This window comes from Bemisia tabaci, chromosome 3 (genome assembly GCF_918797505.1).
Source record: "Bemisia tabaci chromosome 3, PGI_BMITA_v3".
NCBI lineage: Eukaryota > Metazoa > Arthropoda > Insecta > Hemiptera > Aleyrodidae > Bemisia > Bemisia tabaci.
In genome coordinates this window covers 42149867-42170053 of record NC_092795.1, presented here as the reverse complement: position 1 = coordinate 42170053, position 20187 = coordinate 42149867, and the positions used below count along the sequence as shown (strand labels likewise).

The 20187-nt window shown below is 37.0% G+C and overlaps 2 protein-coding genes across 3 annotated transcripts; one reads left to right on the top strand and one right to left on the bottom strand.

The window, feature by feature from the left end:
* The first annotated feature begins 179 nt into the window (after positions 1–179).
* On the top strand, positions 180–9186 carry Hao (Hydroxyacid oxidase). The gene is made up of 10 exons (XM_019054933.2): positions 180–337; positions 1170–1348; positions 2164–2315; positions 2958–3078; positions 3917–4051; positions 4577–4708; positions 5430–5562; positions 6008–6124; positions 6416–6527; positions 7507–9186. The coding sequence occupies exons 2-10, from the start codon at positions 1185–1187 to the stop codon at positions 7572–7574; spliced, it is 1134 nt and encodes a 377-aa protein (XP_018910478.2). The 5' UTR covers positions 180–337; positions 1170–1184; the 3' UTR covers positions 7575–9186.
* Positions 9187–9655: 469 nt separating this feature from the next.
* Pex7 (peroxisomal biogenesis factor 7) lies at positions 9656–15674 on the bottom strand. 2 transcript variants are annotated; one of them, XM_019054935.2, is made up of 5 exons: positions 15256–15674; positions 13810–13941; positions 13007–13182; positions 11994–12216; positions 9656–11438 (listed from the first exon to the last, which is right to left on the bottom strand). In XM_019054935.2, the coding sequence occupies exons 2-5, from the start codon at positions 13913–13915 to the stop codon at positions 10984–10986; spliced, it is 960 nt and encodes a 319-aa protein (XP_018910480.1). In that variant the 5' UTR covers positions 13916–13941; positions 15256–15674; the 3' UTR covers positions 9656–10983. The 2 variants fall into 2 exon arrangements, with proteins under 2 accessions (XP_018910480.1, XP_018910479.1); XM_019054934.2 differs by having other exon boundaries at positions 14996–15673.
* Between the last annotated feature and the right edge of the window lie 4513 nt (positions 15675–20187).

The window sequence follows — 20187 nt, the reverse complement described above, 5'->3', positions numbered from 1 at the left end:
GCGCTCCCGAATGAAAAATTGAAATTCTGAGACTTGATCTTGATCAAGACCAACATTATTTTGCAACGCGGCAACGTGGTAACACTAATATCATTGATAAGATGGAGGTCACGTGGCTTTGTTATGATTTCGACGATGTTGCTGTTTGTGATAAGACACTTGAATAAAATTTAAGATTCAAGTTCACTGTTCAAATGTCAAGTGTTTGCTACCGTTCGGAATTATACCCTCTTGCTTTTGGCAAAGAGGATAGCTAAAAGTACATCGCCTGAGTTATGTAACAGTCTTACTTACATTTAAAAGCAAGTTCGACATCAAATTCTATACTTACATAAAGGTATGTATATTAAAATCGCTCTGATATATTATGGATCCACCTCTAAAATACTTCTAACAACTCGCATGGGACTTTAATTACCTACTTTTCGATCTTTTAGCTTTAAAAGTTACTCCTGTGACTTCCTTTCAGTCCTGAGCTGTCATGGATGATATGTTGTGTGGTGAGGTGATGTAAATTTGCTCAGATCATCGACATCAACTGCCACACTGGCATGCATTTGACTATGGTTTTAAAAAAAGATGCAGCCAAGCTTTGAATGGTGGGGTAAGGAGATAAACAGGCTACTGCTCCATGATAGCCCATTGTCAGATAGGATTTAGTTTCTAGAATAATCATAAAACAAGGACAAGTTGTAAATCTCCCTGGAAGTGGAAAGTAAATCTGGAAAAGCCACACTAAAAAAAGAGGTGGCAAAGGAACATCTCTCCTGGAACCAAAAACATTGCTTCCTCAGTCGAAATCTCAATAAAATCCAGGATTGATGAGTAATATATACCTATAAAGGTACCCTGTACCCACAGACAAGTTTACTCAATGAAAACTTTTTATTTTTTGCCTATACAAGAAAAAATAAGATCCATTGCACAGAAATTACATGAATAAAATTTTGACCCAGACACAAATATTTTGTCTGCAATTCTAAGTTGCAATGGTAAGGCATCCTGCACTTTTAAGTTTTAAGAAAAAGTAAATTTTCTGAAGACCATTGCGAGCAAACCTCTTATTCTTAGGAAAAGAGCCCGATTTCATCACAAGGAATTATTGCACATATTTTACAATTATTTTTAATTTAAAAGTATGTATGCTAAGTATTTACTTTCATTCTTAGGAACTCAAGTATAATATGGCATCCAAGGAGTCATATATTCCACATTTTAATCACTTGTGCAATATTCAAGATTTTGAAGAAAGTGCTCTACAGATTTTACCGAAGAAAGTCAAAGGATACTACAAAAGTGGTGCTTGTAATGAAACAACTTTGGCCAACAATATATCAGCTTTTCAAAGGTAATTTTGTTTATTTGGGATGTTGCTTATCTCGTTTTCTTAGTGCTTCATCCGCTGTGTATCATCAGATCTTTTCATATTATTCCTTTACTTGAATTGTGCAATTTTCAAAGTAGATAATCCTCCAGATTGATGCGCTTAGACTTAGGTCGTTTTTTATTTATATATCAGCAGCTTTTACAGTGCACTAGGGTGGTCTGTGACCCCTGACCGCCACTGGAATCTGTCAAAGTAGAGATTTTGGCATTTTTTTATCTCTTTTTGGATGTCATCTATCCATCTTTTAGCTTGATGCCCTCTACAGCGCCCACCTGGATGAGGAGTCTAGATCAGTTGTTTTTCTTTTCATAATTGAAAGTCAACATTTTCAGGGATTTTCATTCCATTCTATATGATAGGTTGTAAGCTAGTTTAACCACATTAGGAGCCTGGAAAGATACATCGCAAGAATTTTTAGGACTCATTGCCAGTTTTCTTTTGGGGAAATGTTACAGTTTTCATAATAGGCACCCCACTTTTAAGTATATTATGATTTTTGATAAACACTCTTGAATATTTTGGTAAAAGATATCTTAAAAAATTTATTTTCCACCTCATCTCATCAACTAGTCAAAAATCTGCCTCTAAACAAACTCAGGTGCCTACTCAAAAGGCTTAGGCAGTACTGGACTTTTTTATTTCTGAAAAATGTCTTTAAAAAAATGAACCTACCAAGAAAATAAGACAGTTTACAATGTTATACAGTAATTTTTAGATAGAATTGTACTCATCTTTATTTTTTTCCCTCCCTCCATTAATTTTTCTTCACATTGCAGGCTACGTATCCGACCTCGTGTCATGATTGATGTATCTGTTCGACAGCTTGAAACTAAAATCCTTGGAAATCGTATTTCTTTTCCTCTTGGAATAGCACCAACAGCCATGCAGAAGATGGCACATCATGATGGAGAGATTGGCACTGCCAGAGGTCAGTGCTAGATATTCACTATCTAAACTGCAGAGCAAACGTATTTTTGCTTAAATTTTGTTCGCACAATCCTGTGGAAAAGTCTCTTACTTGCTTTGCTATCACAATATGCAAAATATCTTAAGTTCTGAATATATTTCCTATAATATTTTCATTTCAAGGGGGAACCCCCCCCCCCCCGATTTTACAAATATTTTGAAACTTTACTTGAAAACTGCCCTTTTTTCATCTAACAACCCTGGCTCATCATTTCTCTTGGACTGCCGGCGTTTTCAAATTTTAAAAAAGAAGAAAATAGAAATCGGGAATATAACAATTCTTTAAGGTCCTCGTCCCCCCCCCCCCTAAATTGAATACCATAAGTAATAAACTTCTAAATTGTATTTTTTCATTCTACCAAATCGCAGCTCTAGAAAATTGAGTTGGAAATTGAAAGATCATGATCGGGAGTTGGATTTCTTTTAAAAATTAGACAGTCAAATACTTCAACCGGTAGAAATTCCTGAATTGGACTCTAATTTTTTAAATGGATCACGTCCTTCTCAGAATGTTTAGAACGTACATATTCCAGGTGCTGAATTTTTTTAAAAAAAATCTGTAATCATCTTTGCGAAATTAAACTCAAATTTTACATTCCAACAGCTGCTGGCGAAATGGGCACTATTTTTATCCTGTCAACTCTCAGTACAACCAGTGTAGAAGATGTTGCTGCTGCTGCCCCAAATACAATCAAGTGGCTTCAACTTTACATCTATAAAGACAGGTGAGACAAATTGGAAAATTATCCACATGGCTCGGGCAGCTTTTTAGACCTAGGAACAAGGACTTTTCATAGAGTTCTTATATATAAAATCACTGACTATAAAGGTTTTACCAAAAAGTGTACAGGCCTTAAAAAAAGAGCCTCAATAATAGAAACCTCAAGAAAATAGAAGCATCTCTGCTATGTCAAGAGGCTTTATGATCTACGGAGAAAGCTTTTTGACAATCAAATCAATTTCAAACTCTCCAACACAGAGGTTCTAAAAGGTATTGTCTGACATTTGTGCTGAATGCAATGCCTGGTGTATTTCCTTTAAAAATACCTTTGAAATTGAAAGAATGAAAATTTGAAAAAAGTAAAACACTTTCTATAAATTTAAGCAATGAGGCACCAGATGATATGTAAAACTCGATTCATGCAGCAGGAAGTTAAAAAATCCACTCCTTAAGAAGATTTAAGTATTTATCATCAGCATGAAATCAATGTCGAAAATACAAATGATGTTATGTGAATGATTTGTCACATTTAATCAGCGTTAGTGCACATGCAGATGTTTCGCTTAAAAGTTAATTTCTTAAGTTTCCATTACATTGATTACTCTCTACGCAACAGTCAAAGCAGTGAAATATGTCAAGGTGCTTTAATTCCTAACTTGTCCATTGGACCATTTTCCCCTATTCATGGATATTTAAGGAAAATAAGTTATTTTTTGGTTTTTTTTTTGTTTAACAAAATTTAAAAAAATTATTGTGAAAAATCTATTCAACTTAATTTAATTGTTTGAAAATTTAGCAAAGGTACGACTTTTCATTTTGATAAATACATACACTTTTTACAGAGATATTACAAGAAGGCTTGTTGAACGTGCAGACAAAGCAGGGTTCAAAGCTCTAGTACTCACAGTTGACACGCCCAAGTTTGGCATTCGCTATGCTGATGCTAAAAACCAATTTGACATACCGGCTCATTTGAAGTAAGTAGAAAAATATTTCATGCATGCTACCAATTTTCTTCCCATTTACTCTCTGGGCTTAGCAATGCAGTGAATGTAAATGAATTTTCGGCACAATGGGCAACGGCCATTTTTGTTGCAGTGTTACACAATTTCCGTTCCTATTTTCTTTTTTCAAAAAGAAACAAGTCAATTATGTAGTTTGAAATTAAAACAGAACACCCTGCTAACAGAGAAGAAAAATCAGAAAGTTTTTGATGAATTTGACATATTTTCCGAAGAAAAAATATAATATGATAGTAAGTCTACAACATGGAGAAAGGAGACAGGTACGTACCAGGTAGGAAGACCGACTCTCACACAACAAAAAGAAAAATATTTTTTTTTTCTACTGTTTCTAATTAATGTTTGCCAGAGAGCTCCATTCAGTCTCCCACTTCAATGCTATCGAAAATTTTCCTCTTTTTTGTCACTATTTGTATTTCGAGGCTGTAAGTCCAATTTTGCAAATTCTTTTCAAACTTACCTATTCACCGAATCTTCTAGGTTGGCTAATTTCTCCGATGAAAAGTCATACATGAATATGAAAGGAGGTCAAGGAAATAGTGCTTTGAGCTCTTATGTCAATGCTTTGTTTGATCCTACCTTGAGTTGGAAAGATGTCCAATGGTTAAAAAGGTAATTGTGACTGTTTTTTATATCTCTATCTTCTGGTCGTTAAAGATTTAATTCAACAATGTTTAATGTACGATTTGGCTACGTTGCAAGATGCCTCAAACCTGTATTTGATGCTTTATTTAATGCAATGGGCAGAGAGGCTAGTTTCAGGAAACTTTCTCAAAAACTCTGCATACAACACTCTTTTCCGTTACCAATTCTGAAACTGTTTTTTTATTTTGTAAAATCATATCAATTCCATTATCGAACATGCGTGATTCTTCATTTTCATGGCCTACTAACGGCAAGATGTTTTTCAACCAATCTTTGGCCTTCTTTGTATTGTTCAAATCTTTGATCCAAACTTTGATTATCTTCAGAAGATCCTTGAAGGTTTGTGGAAGGATTCTGGCTAGCTTGCAGAAAAAATTTTCTCCAAGAGGAGTTTAGCTATCATTGATTTTATTAAATTTACTGTTGTCAATGGATACATTTTTAAGGGAGAAAGACCCTCAAAATTTATGTCTTTTATGTTTTTCATTTTCTCTCAATTTTTTCCTGTTGTATGTATTAAAGCACATCTCCTTGCAGAAGTATATTTTTGGAAATTCTTCACTGAAGTCCATCTGATTGTTAGAAAATAATTAAGTACTGTTACAATATGATTCTTATTGTAACCAGCATATCTTTTATTGTACTCATATCTTTTAATATTTTTCTTTCTTCTGAAATTTCTATTCAGTATTACTAAACTACCAATAGTGCTGAAAGGAATCCTTACAAGAGAGGACGCCAAAATTGCAGCTGATCTGGGAGTTGCTGCTATTTTAGTCTCAAACCACGGAGCCAGGCAGTTGGACACCACTCCTGCCTCAGTATGTTTTTGCCTGTTTTCTTTGCATTATCAAAAACATTTGATGAGGAAGAAATTTGAAAAAAATATTCTCTTAGATTCATTAATAAGTTTCCCAAGTTTTTTTTATCATCCCTGCAGAAGTAATAATATATGCTTCACTTTTTCATATTTGGTCCATCTCTTATATAATATGATTTTTGGCAGAAGGATAAATGTAACTTTTCCCCTGTGTTCCTTGAGCATGTAATTTTACAGCCCTCTAATTTAGTCCAGAAATGACACACTTTTTGAAAAGATGTGGTCCTATGACTGTTAAATCTTTTGACCGCGCACAATTTCAAAGTTAGTTGAGATAGAGCATGCTCTCAACTAATCAGAGGTCAAGATTTTAGCCAAATTTTGTGATCAAATAAGACAGGCAATACCAGGTGGTGTAAACCTAAATTTATCTTTTTATTTCACAGATTGAAGCTTTGCCTGAAATTTCTGAAGCTGTTGGTGAAAGAGTTGAAGTGTATTTGGATGGTGGAATTCGCAATGGCACTGACGTGTTTAAAGCTCTTGCCCTCGGAGCCAAGATGGTAGTGATATTTTCATGTTGACTTTCTAGCTATCATCGCAATTAATCTATTTTTCTCGAAACTTTTAGTGGATTTACTGTGGAACTGATATTGAGTGTCATTTCTTACTCTAAAAGCATGGAGATTGGCAAATGAATGATGAAGACAACATATTTAAATTGAATGTCAAAATTTCAACAGTATCCCATCAGTCAAAGCATCTAAAAATATTTCTCTTTCCATCTGTTTTAAAATTAGTTTTAATACTCAATTGTTAAAAGCTTCCATTCAACTGTTTCAATTTTCCCACAGGTATTTGTTGGTCGTCCAGCCATCTGGGGTCTGACGAACGGTGGTAAAGATGGAGTTAAAAGAGTTCTGGAAATTCTTAAATCAGAGTTTGACAATGCTCTTGCCTTAGCAGGTAAGAACTTTTCCAGTAATTTTGTTCGAAAGTTCTGCTACCTACCAGAGTTCCATAATTTTCACTTTATCACGTTATAAAATTTTCAGTTAAGTAATTTTTTGCTGTTGATCCTGGGAAAATTTAATTTTAACAAGGAAATTAAACCTATTATTAACACACTTTAGGCTGGCGTCAAGACAATAATTTTTACTTTTTTGTTGTCATGGTGAAAAACTTTCCTCGTTGAACAAATCTAAAGCCCTTATTGAATGCACTCATACCTTCCTTCATTCCACTTCTCGAGTGTGTTAGATCAGGCATTCGAAAATGACATCATATCTGACAGCATGACCAAACAGTTAATTTAGTGTGGTCAGATCAGAATGACCGAAGAAAAGCTGCCAAGAAAGATGTCTGTTCAGATTTCCTCCGGGAGGCAATGAAGGGGACACCCAATGGAAGGGTGGTAACACTGTGTTGAACAAGAAATGAGGGAATGCCGGCTCCCAGAGGGGCTTTGGAGGATAGAAATCTGTGATGGTTAGGTGTCACATAGCTTCTGAGAGCACTGTGAAAGCGGCTCATACTCTTATGGATGTATAAAATTTTTTATCCGACATTGAATTCATATATAGGCCACTTACTTCAATGATCCAAGGATTAACTTGGCCAGTTATTATTTGTGTCTTTCTTAAATTAAACTCTTGACGAATGTGATACAAGTTAACTTGGTTATAGCATGTGGTAGCCTCCTTCAATTTCAGCAAAAAATGTTTGAGCTGCTCTAAATATGCAATTTACATTGCAGATAATGACAAACTGAAAATTTTTCTCCTGATGCTTTCAAAGAATCAAAACTTAAGTAAAACTTGTTACGTATATCTCGACCTGTGATGAATATGCATATTGATAATATTTCGTATCAAGTATGAATCACTAGGGCCAAAGTTTACACAACCTGGAAAAGCTAATGATGCTCTCTTTTCTTTTAATGCAGGTGCCTTATCCGTTGAAGATATTCAGAAAAGCATGGTGGTTCATGAATCTCACTATGCTAAGTTGTGATTTTTGTCTGAAAAGCTTGCTGTTGAAACAGCACTACTGTATCTTCCATTCAGTGTGATCAAAATTGTAGTTGTGCCATTTCAAATTGTTATACTTTTGATTTGTTAAGTTTTTACAATCATTATTTTCTTTTAAGTATTTTTATAAAAGTAGTGGGCAAGTATAAAAAATATAAAAAGAATAAAAGAATCGCAGGAAACTTGCTCAAATCGATATCATAGACTGCCAAAATTTTTTACGGGAACGACACAGTCGTATCACATATTTAATATTTAAATTCTATCAGCCTATTTAATTTTGAAGGTTTCAAAGAACAAAGTGTGCCCATGAAAGTTAGCAGTAAAAGTTGTGATTAACTGTTATGTACAGGTGATAATTATTTATTTGTTAATAATTGTCTGAATAGTTATTTCAGAGGCTTCCAGGAACTGAGTTCAAGTACACAATAGTGAAAGTTTTATAAAATTAATAGGTTTATGAACAGTTCAAGTACAAATATACCTAAACTTATGGGGCAGTTTCTTCGAGTATTTGCGATTCATATGTAAAAAACAATACTTATCTTGAGAAAGAGTGGAATGGGAAAAGTCAAATATTTGGAACTGTTCCCTTCTATTGGTTAGATTGCATGTCTAATATGTACCTTTCGCTCTCCAAACATCACAACATTTCAATGATTCTGTGCCATTTTATCATAATATGTATCCTAATCATCTAATTTTTGAATTTTTACAAATTTTCATGCATATTTTTAAATTAAATCCTTCATCACCATTAAACTTCATATTAATTAATTTCTCAATGAAATCGCTTCATATTAATTCAATCTTTTAAACATGGATTTTTTTTAAAGTAAACTACCTCACATCAACTTTGATCAAAGTCGTATGGTAGTAGCATGTAAAAATATTTTTTGTCATCAGAGATTGATGCAACAGGTCTTGAGTAAACTGAAAAACAAATTTAACCAAGGTATAGCTATTCTTTTATTTTTTGATGGTCTTTGGTTGTCTTTTCGATACTTCTACTGACATTGACAGTGAGACTGCAAAAATGCTGATCTTGGTTGCGGTGTTTCAAAATCTTTGCTCTCATTTTAGTTTTCATAAGGAGAAAGAATCAACATCCTGGCTTGAAATTTTCTCAGAATATTCTTTGAATAGATAATAAAATTCATTGAAGTTATACAAAAGTGACGTTCATTAGTTTTCCATGTAGAAAATGAAGTATGACATCAAGTCTGCAATATCGCCAACCGGAAATTGCATTTTTGCAGTTTCACCATCATGTCCAAAGATATTTGATCATGTCTAAGAAAAGGCATGTTGGTGTTAGTCTGGTCTGAAAACTCTGCTGCGGCAATGATTGAAGCAAAATTTTTAATCACAGTTTATTTTTTGATTTTTGCTTGCATTCCAACCTTTATCTTTTGTTTTAGTGGTTGGCTTGTTATTTTGGTTTGTTAATTTCTGATTTATCTCTATTGTTACTTTTAATATGCTTCAACCTATATTTTTTAATACTGCTGTTTTAATTATGCTTTTTTATTCAATAACTCCAATAAATCATAACAGGTTGCATTTAATGTACCTAATAAATGATTTTTATCAAATTTGCTCTTGTAATTTTATCTATTCTGTTAAATGGTTACCTACCAATAGTTGTGATACACTCTTATCACACCTATTATCTCTACTTGCCTCTATATCTCCTGTAAGAAGGTAAATATGCTTCAATGTTACCCACTATCATCTACAAACTGATTGCGGTGGACACACGAGTCGTGTGCTTCAATCTTTAATGAGCTTTTTCTCTCGTATTGAGATTTTCAGTTTACTGAAAAGTTTACTAAAGTGTGCATTAATCATCATGAAGACTGTGACACTGTGTTCAGTATCTGTATGAAGGCTACGCCAAACATGAAAGAAAATGGATAACTTTGGGGGTCCATTTGTGAATATTCTTACCGCAACATTGTCTCTGTTACATTAAGTTCAGAATGTCAACAATGAAGAAATAATGCAAATATGCATTACAAGTGGCTGAGAGGTAGGGATGAAAAAATAAAGGAATGGAGAAAATGAAAGCAAGGATGCTGGTTTATTGAGCCGATTTTTTAAAGATACAAGCTCGACAACAATGGGGCACAACAGTCAAGTACCATGGACAACAAGCAGCAACAATGTTGCCTATTTTTAGCTGTAGAGCGAACATAACATTTTTTGACATTTAGCTTGTCCATTTTCTGGAATTATTCTTTGATAGGTATTTTAATTTCATCAAATGAATTAATACCTCCGTAAATGAGAACATGAAAATATCCATTACTTACACAATTGAGATCCAACAAATCTTCTGACTTAAAAAAAATGTAAGTCGTTATCTTAAACACTCTCGACTAAAATGTCTGAGTTTCCATATACTTTCTTCAAAATATATCACATTATTGCAAATTTGCAGATGCTAACCAATGAGATAGGTGTATCAATGTGGAGTAGAAAATCTGTTCAATGCTGAAAGAGTGAATTTATAAAACCCTACTCTTTTAGAGGAGAGGTCTTTGACTTGGTTCAGAAACAGAAGTGCGGAGCATTCCCCTTTTTTCACTTGTCCTTCTCGTATAGCAGGATTGACTCTTTTCCATAGCTTGGCATGCATACAGCAGCACATGTTACATAGCTAGTTTACAATAATTTGTTCGATAGCCTCCTTTAAATGAAAAGACTCAATGAAAAATTTATTTATTTCTGAGCATTCTTACTAAATTTTTAGACCTCATTTCAGATGGATTTACCCTTTTCATCTGCTTTGGTAAAGTCAGGAGGTAAACTTATCTGAAATAGAATCTAGTTTTTTCTTCTTCGTCTTTCGAAATTTGGTAAGAGTCAGGTAAAATTCCTAACATTTTACATTTCTCATAGACATGCACCTCTCCATGTTGGGCCACTTTGAGAGCAGAATTTGTACAACCAAAAATATTAAGGACTATGCCTCAACACAACTGCTACTACTCTAAGGATATCTGCTTTTCAACCTGATTCAAAGGAAATGCATCATTCTGTGTGACTTTAACTCATAAATACATCATTCCCCGACGCTCCAAGAAAGAAAAGAGCCCTCCAGCTTTTCAATTTGTGGTAACAACCACATCCTGAACTGTCAGTCTTTCAGTTGTGAACATTTTGCACTCTTGGTCCAGAGTACCATTTACCTTTGCATTTGTGTAACTAGGACAACGGTGCTGCCCAAATTTTCAGAGAAAAACTTCCATTTTACAGGTACTCTTGAAAATATTGGATATTTTTATGATTTAAGAGTACTGTGGGCTTTGAAAAAGAAAAATGCTACCCCCAGGGGAACGAAAATTTCTTGGAACAAATTAGCAGCAATAGTGCCTTCTAGGCAGAAGTTATCGTTGTTCCCTATCGCGTAATGATGAAGGGCTAAATACATGCACTAAAGAATCCCAGCCACAATCAGCAATCTGACCTTCCACGAGATTATTAAAGTCCAAACCATAGACAAATTCAGAGTGGTGCTTGATTGTTTCTATGGCACTTGGTGATTGGTTGATATCCCAAATGCGCGTGGTGAAGTCGTACGAGACTGAGCCTAAAAGAGATGCCTGATGGGGAGAAAATTGCACTCGTCGCACAGCATATTCACAGCCTCTGAGTTCAAATATAGGACAACTGGGGTTCCGCAAATCCCAGCCTCGTATCAGACCTTCCGATCCACCTGTGGCCAGGAGATTGAGATTGTATTTGCACCAGCTGCAGCTTAGGACTTCAGCATCATGAACTTTGAAAGATATCGATGCTCGCTGAGGAAGCTGTGCATTCCACACTCGCAAGGTTCCGTCACCTAAAATGGAAGGATCCAACAGATATGCTTATTATTAAAGTGACTCCTCCTTCGTTCATGAAATGTAAGATTAGTGACAAATTTTTACAATTAAGATGCCAGTTATTTCAACTAGCATCAATTTTTTTTCATTGTGCTGAAATTGTTTCTAATATTTTAAAAGGATTAATGCACACCATAACCAAATCCCTAGAACAATTAAATGAAAAAATGTCTACATTTACTAAGCATACCAACAAGAGCTGTAAAATTGCATTATTTTAATGCTCAAATTAAATATTTGTTTGCGTCAAACCCTCCTCGAACTTCCTCTTTTCTTAGAAGATAATTCTCAGACTCTGTAAGTTAACCCTCTTTTAAAAGGTATGAATAAAAATTAAGTTCAGGGTTTCTTGACACAAATTTACGTTTAGTTTCCTGGCTTTGAGCACCGAAGGAATGCACACTTGCAAGGCAGTGGAAAGCATTTTAGGATCACAGACTATTTGAATATCATTGCTCATACTTCACAATGGATAAGTTTAGTAAGATGGATGTTGAGTGTTTAAAACGCACCTGATACAGACGCAAAACAAGATGGTACATGGGGTGACCATTTAGCATTGTATACAAGCTGCGAGTGACCAGGAAAAGTGGCGAGTGATTCTTTTCGAGTTGGGTCCCACAGTTTTACCGTGCAATCCCAAGATGCAGATAATATGAGCTGCTCAGTTCGTGTCTGACTCCAGTCAACTGAGTAAACTTCTTTTTTGTGTTCCTTGAAAATTTGTACAGGAAACTGAAAAATGGAAAAGATAATGAGTACAAGATGTAAAGCTACTGCCTTGGACATTTCGACAAATGGAGATGTTGCATGTGAGAGGGATTTGCGATTTGCCTATTGATTCTTTTAAAAAGTTCGCAAGAAAAACGATGGTGCCACTAGTTTTCTCTGAAATCAACTCCCAAGCTCAAAAAAAGCTCTCAAGTTGAGGCCAAAATGGAGGGGATATCCCATGCTATCCTGAGAGTCCACGTCTCCATCAAGACAAACTTTCTTCATGCAAAGATAGGGAGCAAAAAAATTGACAGGGCTGCCACTTTATTCGGAGACTCTAAATATGAAAACACGGCAACCCTGCTAATGTATTTGCTCCCTATCTTCGCTTGGAGAGTTTGTCTTGATGTACCTAGACGTGGACTCTCAGGATAGCGTGGGATATCCCCTCCATTTTCGCCTCGACTTGAGATCTTTTTTTGAGCTTGGGAGTTGATTTCAGAGAAAACCAGTGGCACCATCATGTTTCTTGCTCCTTTCCCACAAGAATCAACAGTCAAATCGCAAATTCCTCACACATGCAACATTCCCATTGAACAAGTTCTTTGAGTAAAATGTTCTGGCTTACGAGGGGAGTCTACAAAGTGACATCCTGGGATTGGGTTCATTTTGCTTGTACATGTAGAAGAGACAAATGTAAGGTTGGGGTATTTTCTTTTAGCCGCCACCTCCCAAACGTTCTTGAGATATCGATTTTTAAAGTTACAATTTTTTCATTTTGAATAGATATGCAGGACAAAGTAGTACATACCGGATCTTGGCAGAGGTTCCAAAGCTGGAGAGAGCAGTCACCGCTAGCTGTGACAACAAGATCAGGGTTTGTTTCGCTCCACACCACATCAAACAAGCCATCTGGCCACTCAAATTTGCCCGCCTCTACTAGAGAGTCATCTGGTGTCACCTGCAACGCAAATAGCGTTCCACCTCCTAGGATAAAAAAAAGACACAAACAAATAAAACCCAAGTGACATTTAATAAGTACCTTCTGTTGTCAATCTGTGCAGTGAAATCTTGTAACACAAAAAACTTTGATTGCTATTACGAACATAGAGAGGGGTCCTAAAATCAAGGAGGTTGCTTGGCAGGACTTAATTTTTCATTTGAGCATTGCTATTTTTTGACAGTCAAATACCACTTGTGCTAAATGCAAATCAAGCTGAAGTTTGCCAATCCTCAGACAATTCAACATCAAGCATTTTCAGCATGGGCTATATAAATAACCTTGAACTTCATTCCATGTCTTGATGGGAAATACCTGGGTAGTGGGTACTTAAGTAACAGAATTGATTGATATTATAGGAAATAGGTAGCCTGGACAAATGATAATGAGGACCAATGTAAGAAACAAAGACCCCTAGTGAACGATGATCTTTGACAACCTCTGAACTGCAAAAGTAGATCAAAGAGGGAAGAGGTTGTGATGCTAATACAAAAATTTTAATAGATAAAATTATCATCCCCATAAATTTAGTTTTCATCTGGCATAGGAAATGGAGCATACTGATAAATAATAGTGACTTCAATAAGGTTAAGTTTTTCAATAATAGTAATTACCTGCGAGCCCAAAATACTGAGAAGTAGCAACCACAATTTTTTTTCCATCAAATGGGGAAAACCGTACTGAGTAGCCATGGCGATTTGGCGTTAAAAAAGAGGTCATTCTATGCTTGCGACCTTCACTTTGGCCTGAAAAGGAAATATAATAAAAAATTAAAGTAATTACCTACAAGAACAACGTCAGATGATAAAATTTTACCAAGCCCTCAATGAATTTGAGAGGTCATATAGATCGTTACTTAAATAATTTCCAAAATACAATGTGAATGGTAGAACCAAATGCTAGCAAAGATTTCAAACTGACAATGCCGCCCTAGGCTCTACCAAGAATGTTGTAGTCATGCTTATGTTCTGCTTGACAGTAGTAGAAATAATGGACAGTTGCCATTGGTTTGCTGCGCACAGTCTACATCCGTGCTTGCTTAGTCGGGATGTGCAGTTGGCATATGGGTAAGCTATATAATTAAAGTAAACGAACAGAATCATATAATGCAAAATGGTTTGCATTATTTGGCTCTGATGAATCTTTCCTTGATTTGTATATTTACATACTAACGCAGAAACTGCAGGAACCCGTAGTCCGTTCGCAAAATTTCAAAATCTCCGCTTGGCACGTTCTTTCTAATCAAAGAATAATAAGTCAAATCCACTCCTTAAAATTTTCGTCGAATGTTTTTCACATGGCGGAGAAAAATCAAGGAAGATTTCAAGTGACGGCGTTGAGAATTTTTTTCATTAAAATAATTAAGTGGGACAGGAGGTGCAACTGCACTAAGTAACACAAATCAAAAGGTACAGTCCAGCAGATTTGCCATCAAAATGAATTCTAAAATTTTTCAAGCATTTATGCTTCACCACATGCAGGAGTCTTTGAACCTTTAAGTTGCTTTAAGTAAACAGAGGAGCTAAGCAAACGTTGACAGCTGAGTTTACTTTGACAACGTTGCTGCATTTCGATAACTTACAGAATATAGTTCCCTAGCCAACCCTGATGGTTGTTCAAAATTATTGATACTGCTACTAATGACGAGCCTTACTGTGTCATGAGGACTTATTAGAGCAGTTCTATTATTATTTTCTTTGCAAGACTTACATAGAATACCTGTAACATGTTCCTGACCCAGAATACTAGAAACGCTTGATGACTCAAATTGATGACTGAATTCTGCATGCACGTACTCACCTTCAAAACACTAGCATCACTTCTTCAAGAGAGCGTATCCATGTAGATTCAGACTTGATGGCTTTACTTTCCAAAGATTTGAATTCGTCCCCCGGCGTCTTTAATATGCACAGCTAGAATAACTATAGTCTAGGAACTAATAGGACAGTTCGATCACCAGAATACAAACAGTCACTACGTCAGACACTTGCAGGATAGTACCAATGCATAAGAGTGTCTTCGTTCGAGCATAGACGGAAGATTCAGTGAATTGATCTTACGTCTGAGACTGACTTGTGCATGATGAATTTGATACTGGCATTTTGAGTGCACTAGGAGGTGAAGAGCAACAGATGGTTGGGATCTTACTCCACTGGATTTCCATAAATAAAAGAAGAGAACCTCATGATTCAGGGAGATGAGGTCGAGATGAGATGGTTGTATACCCAGAGGACTGAATGCTAATGAGCAAGATAACAGGGCTCAGACTCAAATTAAATGGGATTGTAGGTTATTTCAGATGCCAATGTTATTTAATAGATTGTCTTTGGAGTCACTTTTAAAGAAATGTATCACTTTAGGCACCTTGAGCGGGTGAAATATCAATGATAAGACGAGACGAAAGTAAAATTACTTAATCAGTAAAGACAGAAACCACATTGTTTTTTTTTACAGACGTAAGGTGAATTTTACCTGACCCAACTTGCAAGAGGTGAATGATGGAGATGCAATTGTTTTACGTTTTACAATAGTTTCGTCATCCATCATTCAGCAATTGACCCAGGCCCGTCTCCGATTTTAACGACCAATCAGTGAATTTCCCGCCAAGCGCCGATCATTAAATGAAATGGCCAATCAGCGGACTTCCTGCCGCGCGCCGCGGTCAGGAGCAACGGCCAATCAGCGTTAAGGTGGGAAAAATTGAAATTTTATGAAATACAAGAGGTGAGCGAAGAGTCCGCGACCCCCTCTAACGTTTGAACAATGCACGTATGAAAACGAAATTTTGGGGATGCATCTAAGTCAATGAGAGCTACTTTTTGCAAATTACTTGCAATTTTTTTTTGCTTTATTTTGCAATTGCTTTTCGCTACTTTTTCAAAAGTTTTGGTGGGGCGTTTCCCCCCGGCGGAGGGTTGGGGGCACTAACTCAAAATTTTCAAATTGTGAATCCTTCTTTGTAATAACTCGTTGACTGGCTAATAAAAAAGACCATTTTTGGTACAAATCGGAGGCGGTTTAGGATACTTTTTCTTCCTCGCTGTGAAAGAACTATTCCGAGAAAATTTCGAGAGACAGCTTTGTTTTGTTATCTCTTGATAAAACAGAATGGGCCGAGCGGAGATTTTGAGACTTTGCAAACGGACTGCGGGTTCCTGCAGTTTCTGCGTCATCATATATTATGTGAAGATAGGAGTCAAGAAACGAACATATGTATAGAACCAAACAATGCAAACCATTTGGCATTAGATGGTTTTGTTCAAACCTAGAAACAGTTTACTTTAAATATGTAGCTAGTACTCCAACTGTTCATTCTAACCACACGTCTTGAGTTGAAAAACATACGATCCTAAGCCTAACATCACGGAGCACGTGGAGAGAGGAAAATCGAGGCGTCCCCTTCGATCTGATGGACTTTAAGAAAATAATAATCTGATCCGATTTTTTGCTATCCCGATTTTTCGTATTAATTTCGCAGATTTTACACTTTCTTTTAAATCAAAATACTTTAGGACGATGAAAGTGGCAAGAATCACCCTAAATAGCCGACTATTTAAGAGAATGTAGAAGACTTGTTGGACTTCCTCGCTTGACGCGGCAACGCTTCGCTTAAGCGCGAGAACCGCGTCGGTGACGTCGCGTCCGTCGTTCGGTCGATGAGGGAACAGGAAACCTCAAAGCGCCTTCAATTATTCCTATCGGCAACACTCATACATCGACGGATCACGAATATTTCCAATCAGGCGTCGCTCCAATCGGGAAGTTATTGCGCCCATTATAGAGTACGTTATATTTATATTTGAAGGCTGGAAGCCCCTTGTTCTACCTCTAACCCCTGCGAATGGAATATTTTCGCCTGTTATTCTAACTCTCACAATCTATACAATGCCTCCTTTTTAAACATCACTTTAAACGTCACTCATTTTCAAATAAGTCATTTCCTGATGTGATGTATGACGATAGAAGAGACTGGTCAGTGATATTGCTGTGGAAAGCGATTAGTATCGATATCGTAAAAAAAATGAAGATATCCAATTTTTCAAAAAGAGGAGCCTCGAAAGGCTATGAATTCTGCCGCGCTAAGAAAGAACGCCGTATGAACATTCGAGAGTTGCCACATTTCACTTGATAAAACATGTATTTTTGACAACATTCGTGCATTTTTGTCCTAGAAAATTTCAGATATTTTTAGATTGAATTGAGCACACAATTGTCTGAAAATTTTGGAAAAAAATATTCACTATTTTTCCAGTAAATTCGGTTTTTATCGGAGAAAACTTGGCAACGCCTGAGGGCTCATACGGCGTTCTTCCTTAGCACGGCAAAGTTGGTGACGACGCGACTGCGTCTGTAGCAGCAAAACCGCAAATGGCTCCAGGGCCGGATTAAGGGAGTGGCCAAATGGGCCGCGGCTCATGGCGGCAAATCTAAGGGGCGGCAAAAATGTGCAATTTTTTTAAGTGTAAGTATAACAAAAAATCGGATTTAGAAAAAAAAATTACTAACGAGAAAAGGCGACAAAATCTCTCATTTCCTGAGAGTGTAGTAATTTCTAATTTTGTCGTCTCTGAGTGATACAAGAAACAGCACCTTTAATTAGTCGAGTTAAGAGAGAAACCAAACACGCAATTTGGCCCGGAACGGTGCGACTTAGAGAAAAATGATGACGAGGACTTGAGATGAAAAGGAGAAGCCCTCGGCGCGGCGATCGGCATGTAACACATATTAGCGCCTACAAGGCTGCACGAATACTTCACGCATTGCATAAAACACAGTGCGGTCAGCGTGAAACGCATAGCGCCTACAAGACTGCGTGAATACTTCATGCATTGCATCAAACACAGTGCGGTCATTTGCGGTCGGCGTGAAATGGATAGTGAAATCAAGACTGTCGGAATACCTCACGCATTGCGCCAAACGCGGTGCGGTCTACGCGGCGCGGCGGCGGAAGTTAACATCATTGAACCACATTTATGTTTGTTCTTTCATAATTTTTTCGTTCATTTCTTATGAATGGAAGGCCTTGTCCACACAGAGATAGGTTTACGAAACTTAACTTTCGCGCAAAGTTCTGTGAACTTATGCTAGTAGTTCCCAAAAAATGTGTTCAACACGAGTAAATGCGTCTTATGCACCCCTCCCCTGCTGGCACTTTCACTTGATGGTTTATATTAAGTTTCAAAACGAATGAGAAGGGGGCGGCAAAATACAGGCGGCCCATGGGCGGCAGGTGAATCCGGCCCTGAATGGCTCCACATTTTCCCAAACTATACAAAAGTTTTGAGAGAATGGTAAAATAACACCGAGACTGGAGCAAATTGTTTCAGCTTTTGTGACGAAATTTCTACATAAACAATGAATAAGTTGATATTCAATTCACTGCAATGAACGTGTTTCATTCGAGCAAAGGAGAATTTCTATTACATTACTGTGTGAAAATTAGCGACGAAGTCTGACATTTTATCACCGAGGTCTACTTTTATGAGAAGTAAAGACGAGCGTGAGGAAGATGAATTGGGGCATGGGAGAGTGGTGGGGGGGGGAGGGAGGGGGCTGCGCATCAGCAACGAGATCTGCTCTGCTTCTGCACAGGCATCAAAATGGTTTCAGATACAGCCTTCAAGTGTTTCTTGCTAAAATATCAAACCTGTAGCATGTAAAATTATTTGAAAAGAAAATGATGTAAATTTATGAGAAAATGGCAATATACTACCAGTGAAAACTATCAGACCACGTATCTCCTTTGCTGTGTTTAAAAATCTCCGCTCCTATTTTATTTTTTTGAAAAAGCACAAATCAAAATCATTTCTTGCAATTTTTGCGGAGTTTTCTTCGCATATTGAGGAAAAAACACGGAAGTTTCCCAGAATTAAAGATTAGTAGTTTTCCGTTTAAAAAATAAAGTATGACAGGAGGGGTCTACAACGTCACAAACCGAGATTCGTGGTCTGGTAGTTTCACCGTCGATATGCTCATCTGCCGGTAAACGCTATTTTTTCGGAAAAAATGTTTGATTCATGGTTATTTTTCTTGCTCCTTTTGCGCTCCCCCATGTACATATTACTAATTTTGGACAGAAGATATCGTAAAGATTTTTAGTACCTACGCGTTCCCCGCAAAAGAGGCGTGAGCAACAATACGCCTTAGAAAAATGCCTCATTGACAAATTGTGTATTTTTGGATTGGTATAACATCGTGCGGATTTAGAGTACTGAAAAAAAAAAGTATCACAATCTCAACTATGCCTCCAGCTGATTTTGGCGCCAACCATAAGAGTAGTTGCACCAGCTGGAAGTGTAAAAGCACCAGCTGGAAGTATGAAAGCACCAGCCAGCGGTATAGTTAATCCGACCACACTTATAACCGTCTTAACTATACCTGTAGAGTGTGCAACAACTCTTAATATGTGGCGCCGAAATCAGCTAGGAGTATGGTTGGGATTGTGATATTTTTTCCCATGATTTTGCGCAAGAAGAACATGAAGCGTTTGACGTCCGTTTACCCAAAAATGTCTCACACCCTCCCCCCCCCCCCCCCTTTTTCAGTGAGTTCTCAAGAGTAGCAGAGCGGAATCTCAATGAGAGAGTAATAGTTTGTAATTGATACAAGACATTTGGATCACTCGACTGAAAGAAATGACGGCGTCTGGTAATGCCCGCACATCACCGATCACTCCTAGCCAGAGCATTCGAGCAGTGCGCAACGCAGAGGATCTGCCATTTCGACGCAGAAATTCATGTGACAAATTTACGGGGCAACTACAGTCGATGTAGGTTGCACAGTTATAGAGCCGTGTGATCGATATGCTTGGACCGCTTGGAGGGTTTCCGGTAATTCGATTTGTCTGCAAAATGTGCACTTGACGGAGACTGGAGCGGCCGGACGAAGGTGTTTTCACTTTGACCCTGATCCTATTATGCCATCAAAAAGCTGTTGCGTACCAATGATTTTAGAAACCTTAAAGCTGAGCTATATATCTTGAATTTTTCCTC

Excerpts from the sequence above, each read along its gene's own strand:
- Hao (XM_019054933.2), top strand. The coding sequence starts at position 1,185 with ATGGCATCCAAGGAGTCATATATTCCACATTTTAATCACTTGTGCAAT. Across the intron at positions 1,349-2,163 it reads AATATATCAGCTTTTCAAAG|GCTACGTATCCGACCTCGTG; the intron begins GTAATTTTGTTT and ends TTCACATTGCAG. Across the intron at positions 6,125-6,415 it reads TTGCCCTCGGAGCCAAGATG|GTATTTGTTGGTCGTCCAGC; the intron begins GTAGTGATATTT and ends ATTTTCCCACAG.
- Pex7 (XM_019054935.2), bottom strand. The coding sequence starts at position 13,915 with ATGACCTCTTTTTTAACGCCAAATCGCCATGGCTACTCAGTACGGTTT. Across the intron at positions 13,183-13,809 it reads TCAGTATTTTGGGCTCGCAG|GAGGTGGAACGCTATTTGCG; the intron begins GTAATTACTATT and ends TTTTTATCCTAG. Across the intron at positions 11,439-11,993 it reads TTGTTTTGCGTCTGTATCAG|GTGACGGAACCTTGCGAGTG; the intron begins GTGCGTTTTAAA and ends CTTCCATTTTAG.